Here is a 16,731-nt window from a genome sequence, read left to right as displayed (position 1 = left end):
CCTGGAATCTAAGGATGGAGGAGAGAGGGAGGGCCTAGGAGCCTGAGGGCGGGGCAGAGGCGGAGTCTAGAACCAGAGGAGGGGCGGAGCAAGGTCTGGAACCGGACGGCAGGCGGGGCGAAGACCCCCTAGGGAATGAGAGGGAGGGGCTTGAAACTAGCGGGTAGGCGGAGTAGGGGCAGAGCGGGAAATGTAAGGGCGAGCAAGACGTAAAGCCGAAAAAGGGCGAGAACTCGGCCTGGCCGGGTCTGAGAAGGACCATGTGGACATAGAGGGTGTGTGTGGAATCGTGGTGTGAAAGGAGGCGGGTGTGATGGTGTGGATGGGGGTGTGCCGGCGTGTGGGTGTGGTAGGGGCGGAGCCAAGGACAGATTCGGACACCCAGTGCAATCCCGGCCTGCTTGCTTTTCTCTGTGGGTTCGGACCCTACTGTTCTCCATAGGACTAGCTCTGTGACAGTCGCCTGGGACTGACTGGTCTGTGTTCTTTGGGAACCAATTTCTCTCTGTGAGATGGAACCCCTCTACTCCTTGAGTACTGAATTCCACAAGGAAGCACAGCCTTCTAGTCTTCCGGGTGGACCACTCATTTACCCTGTCAAACTCAGGGGCGGGGCAATGAGGAACGCGGTAGAGCCGAGCTGATAAACTCCCAGTTTGAAAACTGAGATTGTGAGCCCGGGCGGCTCTAGATTGCTGCCCTACAGGCAGATGTGTCTTTATCGGCCACGTCAGGGTCTTGGTTAGCGTCTTGAGAACTTTATTGTTCGCTTAGGGTGCGTCTTTCTTAGACCTAGCCTAGCCTACGTATGCCAAACATTTACAACGACAAAAACAAAAAAAAAAAAACAAAAAAACAAAACAAAACAAAAAAAAAAAAAAAACCTCAGTAGCAAAGCATCCTAGGAAGGTTATGTATATAGTTTAAGGGTTAAACTCCCGAATGCCTCTTTTATTAGATGAGTGACCTTGAGAAAAACATTTAACTTCCTGGAGCCTCAGTTTCCCGATCTAGACGAGGATGCAGATAACCATCTCATACTCTTACGGTTTAGCAATGTTGTTAGGCACTGTTAAATAAAAGACGGCACACCCATTTGTTACCGAATCTAGTGGATGAGAAACCATGTAAGGAATTTCAGTTTGTCTTTTTTTAAAGCAGGAAGATGGCAATCCAAGAAACTCGAATTCTCCAGTCACAAGGGGTTCTGCTTCCTCCGGCCTGATGTATGAACCGAGAGTCAGAGGGAGAAAAGAATGGACTTATTAACCACAAGGTGGCACGCTAGAAGGCAGCAGGCAGGCTTTTGCCTTTCAATGTCCATCTTGCCCTTTTGCCCTGTCTTTCAAGGGAAGGTATGTGGTCCCCAAACAGGTGGAGCCCTCGGTGACCCAGTGCTCCGAAGAGCGGCCTGTTCTGGTGTGCTGGGTATGAACACCTTACCTTCTTTTTTTTTTTTTTTCTTTTTTTCTTTTTCTTTTTTTTTTTTTTTTTTTTTTGGAGCTGGGGACCGAACCCAGGGCCTTGTGCTTGCTAGGCAAGCGCTCTACCACTGAGCCAAATCCCCAACCCCCTTACCTTCTTTACGTAGAGCCACGAGGTGTTCAGTTCAACACTTCTGTATTGACTAAACTTAAAATGTCTGGTTATAGCTGTGGTCAGCTTTTCTGGTAAACACCCACTCCAGCAAACTGACCTCTCATAGCCTGAGACGACAGGGGAGTTCAGGGAAGGAGTAGGGTGTGTTTCTAGCTAATTTCAGTGAGCAGGTGAATTTCATCGGCAGCTAATTCTGGAGAGTGCAGTATGGAATAAACAGTGATGGGGATATTGTGTATGCTTTTATTTCCAGGAAACGGTTTTGGTTTTCTTCTTATCTGTGTGTCAAAGTGTCGTATGGGAAGGATTAGGGCTGAGAGAAGGTTTGTCAAAATGAAGTCAGGATGCCCTAGAGAGCATCGGAGGCTGCTTCTAGGAATTTGGCAGGAATTTGACACAGGGCTAGGACTAGGAAGTAGGCTCCTGAATAGAGGTGAGGAATGTGTTCTTTGTATCTTGATGGGTCTTGTTAAGACTCTTAATACAGTAATCATGGGACCTTTATGCTTTGTTTCTTACCTACTCTGTTTATGCCTTAGGATTGGGCTTTGCATGTACCTAAAATGGTATAAAAGCAGACTGGAAAAAAAAATAAACACACTTCAGCCTCAGTATTGGCTGGAGTCATGTTATAGTGTTGCCTAATTGTCTTTTTCTTTAAACCCTCCCTCCCTCCCTTGAGAACTCATTGACTGTCTGAGCTGGCTTGGTCAGGATGTGAATATTCATCGTCCAAATTCTATATATGAGGCAGAATTGGAATCAAGTAGGGGGATCCTGGATGCGCGCGCGCGCGCGCGCACACACACACACACACACATACACACAGAGGGTGTCGGCTTTAAATAGTAGAGCATAGAGGAAGAATAGGGAAGGGATGGTGGAGGTACCCTGTGGACTGACTGACACCTAGTACTAGGTCTGTGGGACCAGACACTGCAGTTCTATATCTGCCCTCCAGGACCACGGTTCTGTTGGAAGCTGTGATGAATAGCGACTACTGAGAGAGAGAGGAATGGCCAGGAGGTTTGGTTAGTTTTGTAAAGGCTGATGTTGGATCTAGACATCAGTGTTTGTTCTTTATAGACAGGCACTGCCAGTCGTGAAGCTTCAAGCTGCTAACTGTTTCTATAGCATCTCAAGGTGACCTCCTTCTCCAGGTGATCCTGACAGTTTACTCAGGGATATTCTAAGGTCAGGATTCAAGACTCATCTTTATTCACGTAAGGAGAAAAAATGGGACAGGCAGCAGAGTGAGTCTTTATCTTAGCAGGAGAGCTCATTTTCTTCCCAATTGGAAAATGTTTTTAGGAAACAGTGTCAATGATTTTAGACTTACTAATTAGAAACCAGGAGGCTGATGTGATTTGAAGGGTTGTAGCTTCCAAGAAGCCCTTCATGAGTCCACAGGGCCCTGCCTGCAACACAGATCTGCATGTCTACCAGAACATTCTGCCATGACTGAGAACTTCCTCCGTTCTGTCCAATATGGCAGCACTGGACACATCTGGCTGATGACTGCTTCAAGTGTGGCGGCTGTGAGTGAGAAACTGAGCTTTAAATTGTACTTAATTTTGTTTTAGAACTGACAGCTAATTCTGTTATTACAAAATAAAATGTAAGTATATTTGAGAAACTTGGGTATAGGAGCTGCTGAGAGGGTTCATTGAGTAAAGGCTCGGGCTACCAAGTCTGACTACCTGAGTTCGATTCTCAGGATCCACATGGTGGAAAAATGTACTGACTCCATAAGTTGTCCCTTAAAACACACACACACAGGGGTTGGAGATTTAGCTCAGTGGTAGAGCGCTTGCCTAGCAAGCGCAAGGCCCTGGGTTCGGTCCCCAGCTCTGAAAAAAAGAAAAAAGAAAAAAAAACCCACACACACACACACACACACACACACACACACACACACACACACAGGGTTTACAGGTTACTAAGTATTTAACTAAAATGTAGATGGACCATTAGCGTCATAATCAGGCACACACACACACACACACACACACACACTCACACTCACACACATACTCACACACTCCACACTCACATACTCATACATACTCACATACTCCTCTCTCTCTCTCTCTCTCTCTCCCCCCCCTACACACACACACACACACACACACACGCACACACACACTGAATAAATGTAATTTAAAAGGCATACACATGTCTTTTGGGTTGTAAATACTCTAAGATCTAAATATAGATCAAATACTTCTGATGAAGACTTTGTGTTCAAGTTGAGATACACAGCAGATTTTAAAGACTTAGTATAAAAAGAGAATAGGAAGGACTGTGCTAATATGTTTGTGTCCTTACATATTTAAAAAAACCATAATATTCTGGATTGACTAGCTAAAATAAAACATAGAAATCAGTCTTGCCTGGTGGGCTTATGTTTTAGTGTGACTACTGTGTGACTACTAGGAAATCCAAAATGGCGAGCAAGTGTGACTCAGCACTGGTGTGCATGTAATAAAGGATCTTTATTGCAGGGTGCCGCCCCCAGGTTTATTTTTACAATATTGGTTGGGGTATAGCTCAATGATAAAGCACCTACCTAACATGCATTAGGCCGTGGGTTTGATCCCCAGGAGGAAAAAGATAGAAGGGGTGAAGGAGGAAAAGAGATTCTTTTTAGATTGTATGTGTGTGTGTGTGTGTGTGTGTGTGTGTGTGTGTGTGTACACGTCTGTGCTTGTGTGCACATGTATCCATGAACACAGAGGGGCAAACTCAGGTGCTTTTCCTCAGGAGCCACCCACTTTGTGTTTTCTGGGGATTTAAACTTAGGCTAGGCTGGCAGGCCAGTGAACCCCAGGGATGGTCCTGCTCTATCTTCCCAGAGCAACACTGGGATTGCAAGTGCATGTCACCATGCCTGGTTCTTTTATATAGGTTCCAGGGACCAAACTCAGATCCTTATACATTCAGAGCAAGCACTTTACAGAGTGTGCCATCTCCCAAGTTCCTGGTTAATACTCTCCATGGTCATGCCTATCAGATATTTAGCTTCCCCAAGTATCCTGAATAGTGACAACAGAGCCAAATGTTCTGAGATAATTTGTCTCCCCCTGACTCCCCTGACTTCTGTGTAGACTCGGTCACTGCCAAGCACATCTTCACAGAAATAAAAAAATTTAAATACTATTTACAGTGGGTTCATCTTTTTCATGGATTTCATACTCACGGATTCAACCGATTATAGAATAAAAAAATATTTGAACAAAGAAAAAAACTTGTGTTGAAAATATACAGACTTTCTTCGCTGTCAGCACAATGATATTAGCCTCACTGTAGGTATTATAAGCAATCTAGAGGTGACTTAGCAGAGGCTGTGTATAATTTACATGCAGATACTGTTTGACTTCATTTAAGTATGAAATGCTCAAGCAATGACCATGCGTGGATGTAACTGCGGTGGAATATAGAACTAATCTCTCACATATACCGATGGGCAACTGCATGAAGTTACTTAAAAATATTACTCAACTGTGCAAAGATAACGAACAGTATTTGAATAAAAAAATGCATTTTAGTTGCCAACTGAAATCATTTCCGTATAAATATATCATCAAACAGGTCTTAAAATAGGCCATGCATGGATGGTCTTAAGTAACACATTCCTAAGAAGCTGAGACACGAATTGAAATCAGATATTGTAAATCTATCTTCACCTTCTCTGGCTGAATTCTCTTTAATGTCCCTACTATTTTGTTCTTCATATCTGTAATTTCCCCCCAATTTTCTTCTATCACTCTCTATCTTATTTGAGATGGGACCCCTCTGAAGCAAGAACTACTTTGGCTGGACTGGATGGTCCCAGGTATCTGCTTGTCTCTGCCCCAATATGCCAAGTGCTGGGTGACAATAGTGTTTGCCACCTGTATTAATGAGAGTTCTCCAAGGAACAGGACTGCTTAGATGGATATGCTCAATGGCTGTCTTCTGACAGAAAGGCTGAGAATTCAGAGCTGTTCAGTCCATGAGATTGGATGTCTCAGCTGTCCCAATCTGGTCCTGGAGTCCTGGGAAACTCCAAGAGAGCTGTTGGTCTTCAGTCATTTTGGAACCCCAACGAAATAGGTTCTAATTCTAGTGACCACTATTGCCTGCTTGTACTAGGAAGCAAGTGACATTCAGGCACGAAGACCTTGTGAGCTGAGGGTACCCAGGTATCTTAGTCGGGATTTCCATTGCTGCGAAGAGACACCATGACATTGGCAACTCTTATAAAGGAAAGCATTTAATTGGGGCTGGCTTCCAGTTCAGATGTTTAGTCCATTAGCATCTTGACGGGAGGCATGGCAGCATCCAGGCAGACTTGGTAGCTGAGAGTTCTACATCCCGATAATCAGGCAGCCGGAAGACAGAAAGATACTGGGTCTAGCATGAGCATCTGAAATCTCAAAGCCCATCCCTAGAGACTACTTCCTCTAACAAGGCCACACCTACTCCAATAAAGCCACACCTCCTAATAGCACCACTCCCTATGAGCCTAGGGGGTACATTTTCATTCAAAACCACCACACCAGGGAAACAAAAGTGCCATATTAAATTTCTGTGATGTCACAACAAGTCACTGCAAACTGAGTGACTCAAAACAGCAGAAAACCGTTCTCTCACAGTACTGGAGGCTGGAGGTCTAGAACCAAGGTCAAGGTTGTTTATTCTGCCAGCTCAGCTCCCCTTTCTCTCCCGCTTTCCCTGGGTTTAGTGATGTCTGACAATCCTTCCGTTCTTTGTTTTGGAGATACGTCATTACAACTGTTCCTCTTTTCATATAGCATCTTGAACATGGTCTAGGTACAAATCTTCTTATAAAGACACTAGTCATATTGGACGTAGGGACCATTTAATCCATTAGAACCTTGTCTTGATACGGTTTCAACTGGAAAGACCCTGTTTACAAATAAGGTAAGATTCATAGGTTCCAGGTTGAATTTGGGGAACATTCTTCATCTAGTATGCACATCTGGGCGTGCATCTTAGTAACATCAAGGATATGTATTTTAGGGTGCGTGGGCAAAGACAAAGCACATTGTGATATGTTCTAAGAGAGGGCCTAAGACAAGTCCTGGGTTTGAACCTCACACAGAGGCATATATATATCTATATATATATACATATATATATGCGCACCTCACGCGCACATACACACACTCACACACATACACTCACACTCACACACACACTCACACACACTCACACTCACACACACTCACACACACACTCACACACACATACTCACACACACATACTCACACACACACACACACACACACACACACACACCCTAATTTGTATTAGTTATACTTAATGAATTCATTCGTACATCATTACTACCCGAAGTCCAGAGTTTCCCTTAGGACTTGCTCTTGATGTATGTGCTATGGGTTTGGACAAGTACATACAGACAAGTATGGGCCATGATAACATCATAGAGAATACTGTAGTCCCACTGTCCTCAAAGTCCTCTGTGCTCTGCCTGTTCACTGCTTCCCTTCTCCCCTCTTAACTCCTGGAAATCATTGGTCTTTTCGCTCTCCCATCAGTTTGCCTTTTGCAGAAGGTTCTACCTTTGGAATCATGAAGCATGTAGCCTTTTCAGATTGGCTTCTTTCACTTAGCAATATTTAAGTTTCCTTCGTGTCTTTCCATGGCTCGATAGCTTGTATGTTTTTAGCCCTGCACAGTCTGGATGTGTCACAGTTCATTCATCAATTAATTCAGGACTTTTATTAGGGAGTGTTTTAGGGGGAGAAGGTTTTCTCAAAGCTGAGGCTTTTATCCAGGTGATCAAGCCATTTTGTGCTTGTATCAGTGACAAAAATATGTCAATTATGATGAAATATCCAGTGTCTTAGTTAGGATGTTTGCTGCTGTGATAAAACACCACGACCGAAATGCACCCTGGGGAGAAGAGTGTGTTTCTCCTACACTTCCAGGTACCAGTTCATCACTGAGGGATGAGCTGCAGAAGTCATTCTCACCAGCACCCGCTCTGGAAATGGGAGGCTCTTCTTAGAGTCCTCATCTTTCCTTGGGTTCCATGTTCCGTGCCTGGCTACTGCAAGGGAAGTACCTGGGCCACCCTGGATAGAACGCTCGTTTGCACCCAACTTTTCTTCTCTGCGATGCTGTTTCCTAAGAATGCTGTTGTGGCTCTGTGTGCATTCTCTGGCTGCCACGACAGCCTGGAGGCTTATCGTGATTGTTCCTCCTATCTGACTCCTGAGAATTATGCATCACCCCCTATGATTGGTTTTTCTGGGGTTCTGTCATCCTCTCTGGTATTAGTCCTGTTCTGTACCAGAATATGCTGTTTGTTTTTTGTCACACAAAGGAAATAGGACATTTTCATGACTGGTGATGGATGTGGAAGGACCCAGGTCACTGTGGGTGGTACCATCTCTGGACTGATGGTCCTGGAAGAAATAAAAAGCAAGCTGAGGAAGCCAGTATCACCCCTCCATGACCTCTCATCAGTGTCTGCCCAGACTCCCCAGTATGATGAGTAAGACGAAATGAACCCTTCCCTCCACACATTGCTTTTGGTCATGTGCTTCATCACACCAATAGAAACTTTAAGACACAGAATCTCTATCTTTAGCCCTGGCCTTCAGAAAAGTGAAGTTCTGGGGATGAGAATTCCTCTCTACCAGTGTGTCTTGATGCCTTTGGAAATGATGTGTTCTCCAAGACGTCATAGGTATCTTACTGGACTTTGTTGGTACTCTAAACTATCATGCCCATTTGGGGGGGGGTGTCTATTTTCACTTTACCTTCCTCTGCTTGCCAGAGAATTCAGGGTTTTCCTCCTAACTTGAAGTGGGCAATTGTTGTTATAACACAAGTAGAAGACATCTTGTAACGCATCCACCTCATGTCCAAAGGCCACTTGACATGTGAAACTCAGCGCCGTGTCCTTGAGATTGTCCACATCTATAACCTCATATCCAGGTGTGTGTTATGGAGTATTCCTTGAAGCAGCACTTTGAAAGCCAGTCTCCTGTGCCCGACGCAGCCATTCTACTCAGTAACTCTCAGTAACTGCAGGTGAATGCACTGGGTCTGCATGAGAGAGAAGCTTCATCAGCCAACCAAGATGGAGGAAGACTTCAGGAAGCCTGACTCTTCCTTGATGGGCCAATTGCTGCTGATAGATTGGAGGAGAGGAGGAGTCATTGCCTTTAGTTGTGTACATGCTGGGGACTGTACGAGTCTTTAATGGGAAGTCCTAATTATGTGGTCCCATATGGGGCTCTGAATAAGCTAGATTGATCACTGTGGGGTTCTGGGTAAGCTAGATGGGTCACAAACTAAAAGTCATAAATGTAGGGAAGGGGAGAGGAAGAACGGATGAGAGTTTGAAAGGGGATATGAAAGGGCTGGGAAGAACCTCCAGATGCATTATTTACATGTATGGACCTATCAAAGAACTAACAGTAAAGAAAAATCAAAGTGATTTTCATGGTGGACAAAAATGTCTGTCGTATGTAGAGTATACCCTGGGATTGAAGTGTGACATCCTCTGTCTTGATGAGGAGGGCTATTAAGTGTTCACATTTATGATCAATCATTTTTAGAGAAACAACCTGTTTCACAGTAAAAAGAAGGAAAATCAGTCGAATTAACCAAAAATAATGCTTTCCAAATTCCACCTAGACTCTCTGGGCACACTAAACATAATTCTGTATATAACTCCTTACTCTGTATAAGGATTTGAGAAACTTACTGAGATAAAGTTTAGTCTCACTTTCCCGATACAGTTAACTCTTTGCTTCTGGTTGGTTGTATGACAGAAAGCAAAAAAGAGATTCTGTGTTTCCCCAGCCTGATTTGACCATTCTGAAACACAATAATCTGAATTACTGGTTTACACTAACAGTAAGACTATGAAAATCATGAAACTATAGCAAGATGTGTGAGATATTCTTCATGCTTCCTGCCAGGCCCCATAGGACTTGCCTCTTACAACACATTTTATAAATATTTTCACAAATAAGGGCACAGAAGGAGAGAGTGGGTAAGGTGGTGAGGGTAGTTCAAAGTGGCAAAGGACTCCTCATATGCTCTAACCATCAGGCTGCATAGCCTGCTTCATTCTCTTTAAGCAGACAATGCGTTTTCAAGAACAGTGGACAGCCCCTTCTCCATTTCCATTGAAGATTGTTATCCATCTGTAGTCTAGGGAAGCCAGGATCCTCCTTTTGAAGGGTTCCCGTGTCAAATCCGTTGGGAAAGCAAAGAACCAAGGACAGTAAATCTAACCCAGTACCTGGCTATGAACTCAACTATTCCTGTAATATACAGTAGGGGACGCCTCTTGGCAGCTTTTTAAAAATCTTTAGAGTTGCTGAGGGGGGCGTGTCCAACAGCACGAGAAAAAAAAAAAAAAAGGCAAAAGTAAAAAATTAAAACCCGACCGCATAGTTTTAAAACTCCACGAGACTCTGTCAAACAGGTCAAGAGGGGGTAGAACGACAGCAGTTAGGTCTCACCAGTTACTGCTAAAAGGTAACAAACATCTCTGTGGTTTTCCTGAACCGCCCGCAGTTCGTCCCAAATCCACCGCGGTTTCATTGGCTGCACAAAACTTCTTTTCGCCGCGGTGTCCTTTTTCAGGTCCACACTTTTCTGAATTCGCAAGCCGCGCCTGCGGCCCTGCGTGGACTCTCGGAGTATGGCTATTCGTTTACACTTGGCTTTCAGCAAATAATCCTGCAGAGGCCCACCCCACCCCGGCCGGAGAAACCCTCCCCCTGCTCGAAGAAGCCCTCCCCCAGCTGGGAGACATCCTCCTCCCAGGGCGGAGGGCCCAGCGCCAGCACCGCGTCTAGTCCGCTCTTGGCTGCAACTTGCTTTCTCCAAGAGCCATGCTTCGAGTGATTGTGGAATCTGCTACTAACATCCCTAAAACGAAATTTGGGAAACCGGATCCTATCGTTTCTGTCATTTTTAAGGGTAAGGCGACGTTTTCTTTTTTTTCCTGAAACCCTTTTCTGGAAGGCTAGACGTCTGGATCTCGTCCCAGTCAGCTCTTGGCATCTGGAGAAGCCAAGCCCCTCTCTGCTCCCCTGGCGGTCCCTGGTTTACCTGGGCAGGTCACTGCCACTCACGACTGAGGGAATTTAACTTTCCCTAGGGCTTAGAGACTCACTGAAAGATCTGACGGTCTGACGTTTCTGTAAACGCTCGGGGAACCTCTATTGCTACTCCCTTGATTTCAAGTATGAAGGTCTTTGTCGATTCAAAGTCAGTGTCCATAGTGGGTGCGTTTTCCTAAAACCTCTCCCGGTGAGAAATGAGAAACGGAGCAAGAGGAGCAATTCATTAATTGCCGGAGGCACCATTACACTGTTAACCAGCTTGATGCTGCTTTTACTGTCATTTGGGCTTTGGGTATGAAGGTACTCTCTCTGGTGTTCTGAATCTCCAGGAGTTGGGGTGTTCGGATATGCTCGGTGACTTTGGGATTGCCCACCCTGAAGGAGCTCTGAAGCACGTCTGCAGCTTGGGAGTCTGGCTCTACAGGACTGGATAACCTTGGGCAAATGACATCATCATTCCTCTGTGTCTCCTCGTTCCTCTGCAAAACAAGGGGGAAGGTTTAGACTGGCTGGTCTTTAAAAGGCCTCTTGAAATTCCAAGCAGATTATCTATGACACTAGCTGTGAGTGCAGTGGAAGGGAGCGGTGGTGGAGGGGATCAGCAGCTGTTAACATAGGATTCCCCCTCCGCCCTAGTGGAACAGGTGGCCTGGCTTGGGTTGGAGGGCTGGGATAAACGTGGACCTGGGGCTTCATGTCTTTTCCCTTTGGTCGCTGTCGGTCGTGGCAAGATTGCTAGCTCACTTCGTGGGGGCACCGTGCTGAACTGGAGCTTTCGACAGGCAGGCGTTTCCTTACCACACCTTGGCACATTTCCTGCCAAACCCAGGAATTTGACTACTTCTCCCTCGCAAGTACTGTGTAGTTCATCCCTTTCTCCACTCTTGTGTCCATTTCTGAAAATCTCTATTTCTGTTCTCAAATCTATTCTTCCGAGGGCGAGCAAGCAAAGGAAAGACACACGAAACTCAAAGCTGCTAAAGGGCTGTTCAGTTAGAAAGAGAAAAGGGGAGGAAGGAAAGGAAGGAGGGAAGGAGGGCGGGAGGAAGGGAGGGAGGGAGGGAGGGAAGATGAAAAGAAAAGACCTAGAAAACAAAATTCAAATTCTTACTGGACAGTGTGGTTTGCAGTTTTGACTCTAGGTTATGAGGAATCGTATTAAATTTATTGGCATGTGGTATATTTTAAAAACCTAACTTAAAGCAGTTTCACAATACTGACATAGCATGGAGAAACTGCACCTTTCATCATTGTAAAAAGGTGCTAGGACTGAGAAGTCACGTGTAGGGCCAATTGAACAGATTATGAAATAATCTTGAATTAACAGTGTTTAAAATCTAATTTATTATCCAGGAATAATATGCAATAATTGAATTTTTTTAAGTGAGTAACAATATGTTGATGAATGAAAACACGCCATTGAAAGGGGGAAAACTTCAGGTAAACTGGCAAATGTGGTCTAGCCAAACAGCCACAGTTCTGGTTCCCTTTGGTTGTACAGACTGAGTGGTTCATTCATTCATTCATTCATTCATTCATTCATTCATCTATCTGGCACAAGGAAGATCATTGAACCCAGTGTGGGAACATTTAAACTCTGGCAAGCATTTCTTTTGGGTGGGGTCTCCACATATTTTGGCCCTGGGGATCAAACCTAGCGCACACTCTACCTTGAGCACACTTTACTACTGAGCCATCTCTGTCCTGCACATCTGGACACTAGTCAGCATTACCTAAATAACTAATAGCCTTGCATGTCCTTTCTCTAACCAGTCAGGTCTCGGCTCCCTTAGCTGTGGCAAGTAGCAGAATACTGTCTTTGTGGCTTTAAGATGCTTCGACTTTCTAGTACCAGACTCAGATCGTTTGTGAGGTCTGAAAGCCATGGTCTTAGCAGGTATGGGACAGGCAGTCATGGACATGAGTTCTTTTCCTGCCTTCCTTTTTTCCCCCAGCACTCTGAAAACCCTGGAGGCAGTAAATCCTCCCAGTGCCTAATTTTGACCACTATGTAAAATTAAGTTGGATTAAGTCCTGATAGAACTAGGGATCTTATATCGTGGCATCAATGTTCATAAATGAGCAAGAGTGGAAAATAGCTTGGCCCACCTCCTGGGATGACGGGAGCCATGGCTGATCGAAGGGGGACATGGGGGTGATGACGCTCGCATGGGTACTGTGAGGCTCTGTCTGTCCATCAGCCTTCTATCTCTGTGACAAGGACAGAGAGAATCACCCAGAACAGAGGACATTGCTTTTGTTTGGCTCAGGGCTTTGGAGGTCCAGTCTATAAGTGAGCAGATCTATTGCTTTTCAGCCTCGAGGGGAGGAGGGGTGTGGGGCACCTTCTGGCAGAGCAATCTTGTCCACATCAAGGCCATAAAGAGGGAAAGAATGAGGTAGGGGACAAAGGCACACCCCAATTATCTAACTCCTCCTACAAGTCCCCACCTCTTAAAGGTTCCACTGTAGGCTGGAGACCATGCCCTTCACTGCTGGGACTTTGAGGGCCCCATCTCTGACTCCAACTGGTACAGAGCTGACCCAAGTCCTTTGTATAGCCTTGGGCTGGCTGTGGAGTTGTTGCTCCCGGCCTCGTGTGAACCGGAAAGACTGGCTGTGCTTCTTTGGCCGAGATGTAGGTATTCAGGAGTGGATTATGAAGGCAGCAGAGCTTATGTCTTTTTCTGCTTCTTGGGTTCCACGAACCGGTTCTGAACTTTAAGCCAGCCTGCCTGACAGCTACTGGTGGCCGACTACCTCAAGCTCCTTGTAGAAACCCAGAGGGTGCAGCTGGGTTCAGCAGGAATAGACTGTACAGGCCTCCGAACCTCTCAACTCCCCGACCTAACCATTGATGTCAAAGCTCGAGTGTTTAAAATGCTTGCTACCAAGCCTGGTTGGTAACCTGAGTTCAGTCCCTGGAACCCACATGGGGAGAGAGAACATGCTTCTGTAACTTGTCCCCTAACTACCCCCAATACACGCACACACACACACACACACACACACACAGAGAGAGAGAGAGAGAGAGAGAGAGAAGCACAAACAATAAAAGAAAAAAATAAAATCTCATTTAATTTTCATTAGTATAATACCTTGATTCTTTGAATGACAGCAAGATAAAGTAAACCAAAGCACACTGTAGAAGGGATTACGCAACTGAAAAGTGACAATCCTTACTCCAGCCCTTCCTGCTATGTTGGCAGTCTTGCTGGGAGCCATTGATCTAATCAGTTTTATTTGAGGCAGGGGCTCATGTAGCCCAGGAGGATGGTCAAATCCATAGCTCATCTGAGGATGAGTTTGAACCTCTGACCCTCCTCATTCTCCAGTTCTCCATATCCTGAGTGCTGGCACTTGCTATCAAGCCTGGCGTATTGATCTGAACAGTGTTAGGTTTAAATCTCTTATAGCTTCTTGCTGTAGACACACAAGTTGCTCCAGTCTTGTGAGCGTGTGAGTTTCTGAAGGGCTGGTGCTGTGGGGATTTTTTGGTTTGTTTGTTGGCCTGTAGCCTTTTAAAGGTCATTTTGCTAGCTGGATATTACCATATATTTTCCTTTTCCTCTCTGATTCATCCCTCGTTTCTGTGTGAAAGAAGTCTCTTGAAAAGGTTAGTGGAGAGAAACCTTTCTTGTATAATCATACTCTGGAGTACCTTTACTGTGTGGCAGTGTTTTATTCATAGGGCAACATGGCGACCACAACAGCAGGTTTCCTATTCTGCCCTTGTGATAGGATCACTTTGCACCCAAGCTTCCTGTCTTATTGCCACTTGCAGATCTGTTCCTTGTGGGATGTCTGCTGCTACTGTCCAGATGTCCACTGGGTAATTATTGTGTTAGAATATAGTTTTCTATATTATTCTCATTTCTCTGGAACATGTTTTATTTAGTGTGCAAGCCTAGACATTTGGGGTGCCTCTTCCAATTAGCACATCTAACTTTAAAGTCTTTTCGGTTCTTTTGTTTTATTTATGTGTTTGGTTGGCATGTGTGCTGGGGACGGTGGTGGGGTCAGGGCAACTTGTAGGAAGTATTTCTCTCCTTTGGTCCTGTGGATCCCGGTCTTGGTAGTGAAAGGCCTTTGCCCTCTGGGCTCCACACACATATTTCTTACCAAGAACCACTTTATTGTTTGAAAATACTATTCGAGACTTTAAAAAAAACTTGCAAATGAAACATCACACACCCAAATTAACCAGATACGAAGTCTATGTGTGCCTCTCCATCAACTTTACTGCTAGATACAACAGCCAGGCAAATAGTTTCATAATAATAATATAAATAAATAAAAACAATGATGAACCAAAAAATCAAATAAGTCAAAAGTAACTACTATCTGAAATTTGTAACTTGATTTTATTTTCAATTCGGGGTATTAATATAGTGTGTTTATGTGTGCGTGCATGTGTCTTGTGTTGTGTGTGTATGTGATTTTCAGCTACAATTTTCTATTTTGTTTGTAAGTATAATTTATTTTTAAGTAGCACAGTAATAGATTATGTATATGAGGTAAAGTGCAGCTGCACCCTAACCCCAACCCTAACCCTAACCCTAACCCTAGCCCTAACCCTAACCCTAACCCTAACCCTAGCCCTAACCCTAACCCTAACCCTAACCCTAACCCTAACCCTAGCCCTAGCCCTAATCCTAACATGTCTGCTCTCCCAGAACTCAGGAAATAGAGTTAGGAAGATTGCAAGTTTGAATTTAATTCAAAACCAGCTTGGGGAACATAGTAAGTGTGTGTGTGTGTGTGTGTGTGTGTGTGTGTGTGTGTGTGTGTGTGTAAAACGATCAGATTAAGGCAATTTGGCATAATTACCATCTCAAGATTTTGTAGTTCCTTGTGTGAGAAACATTCAAAATCCTGAGATATTTCCTTCCTTCCTTTTCCTTTTTTCTTTTTGTGTATATGCATCAGCTTGTGTGCGATGTATGTACGTGTGTACAATGTCCATGCCAGTGGTACACATGTATGGAGTCCAAGGTCAGTGCCTTGAATGGCACTTCTCATCTTCCACCTTGTATAAGGCAGGTCTCTTGTTTGTAGGTGGCCCACAAGTTTCTGGGGATTCTCTTGTCTCTTCTGTAAGAGAGTTGCAATTATAGGATCATACTGTGTCCAGCTTTCTATAGGCTTTGGAGATTCGAACTCAGGTCCTTGCCTTTGCTCAGCAAGCACTTTACCCACTTAGCTATCCCCCTACTGTGCAGAGATAAATTTTAAAAGAACCGTTGTTTTGATAAGCTTTTTTTTTTTTTTTTTTTTTGGTTCTTTTTTTCGGAGCTGGGGACCGAACCCAGGGCCTTGCGCTTCCTAGGTAAGCGCTCTACCACTGAGCTAAATCCCCAGCCCTTTTGATAAGCTTTAAGAAGCTGTGAGATTCCACTAAGAATGATGGAAGCTCTCATAGGGCTCATTCATTGTAGTCTAAGACGGTGAGCTACCCATTTAGAACCTTGACCTACCTATGGTATGTTGTAGAGTCTAGACGATTCTTTGCAGGCATTGATGGTCATGGAACTTGGGTATTTCAATAGAATCATATTATTATAGTGGCAAATACTCCGGAAAGCAAAACTGTTTAATCTACTGAGTCATTCTCCTCACTTCCGGGAGAAAAGGGCTTGGAGGCTGACTCTTGAAGGATGGTGGCCCCACCCTGCCGAAGCATGGGGACTGTACATTTCCCAAAGGCACATTCTTTGGCTCTCAGTCATTTACAAAACCACAGTTGCTTTTAGCAATTAATTGGCGTGTCCTGTTTTTCCTTCCCTCCTCCACATAGCTCACCCATATGCTCTCAGTCAGGACACTGGTACTTTCCTGGCTTCTTTTCTGACCATTGGTTTCTCTCTGCCCCTGTCCAAGTAGCATGTTCATGCCTTCTCCAACATCTGACACATTGTCGGATGTTAGATATGTGTTTTCAGTGTTGGCCATAGAAAGAGATGGTAGGAGGTGAGAGACATCTTGGAGTAATGAAGCCTCTGCTTGTTTG

The 16,731-nt window shown here is 44.6% G+C and overlaps 1 protein-coding gene and 1 long non-coding RNA gene across 6 annotated transcripts in view; one reads left to right on the top strand and one right to left on the bottom strand.

Annotated features, from left to right (window-relative positions):
• Nucleotides 1-5,034: 5,034 nt before the first annotated feature.
• Nucleotides 5,035-10,250, bottom strand: LOC108349463 (uncharacterized). Its single transcript, XR_001836138.3, has 3 exons — nt 10,113-10,250; nt 8,394-8,682; nt 5,035-8,036 (listed from the first exon to the last, which is right to left on the bottom strand). It is a non-coding gene; the product is annotated as an uncharacterized LOC108349463 (long non-coding RNA).
• A 151-nt stretch (nt 10,251-10,401) lies between these two features.
• The window catches only part of Myof (myoferlin), a 148,660-nt gene continuing 142,330 nt past the window's right edge, over nt 10,402-16,731 (top strand). For 4 of the 5 annotated variants that reach the window (XM_006231325.5, XM_063265126.1, XM_063265133.1 and 1 more), the window contains exon 1: nt 10,436-10,575. In XM_006231325.5, the coding sequence (XP_006231387.1) occupies nt 10,488-10,575 (88 nt within the window). In that variant the 5' untranslated portion in view covers nt 10,436-10,487. Of the gene's footprint in view, nt 10,576-16,731 lie in introns of all 5 variants that reach the window. The other variant, NM_001354115.1, reaches the window with a different exon arrangement.

The sequence above is a fragment of the Rattus norvegicus genome, chromosome 1 (assembly GCF_036323735.1).
Source record: "Rattus norvegicus strain BN/NHsdMcwi chromosome 1, GRCr8, whole genome shotgun sequence".
In the NCBI taxonomy this organism is placed as follows: domain Eukaryota; kingdom Metazoa; phylum Chordata; class Mammalia; order Rodentia; family Muridae; genus Rattus; species Rattus norvegicus.
Note: the sequence above shows the minus strand (reverse complement) of the source record. Positions and strands in the feature narration are given on the sequence as shown.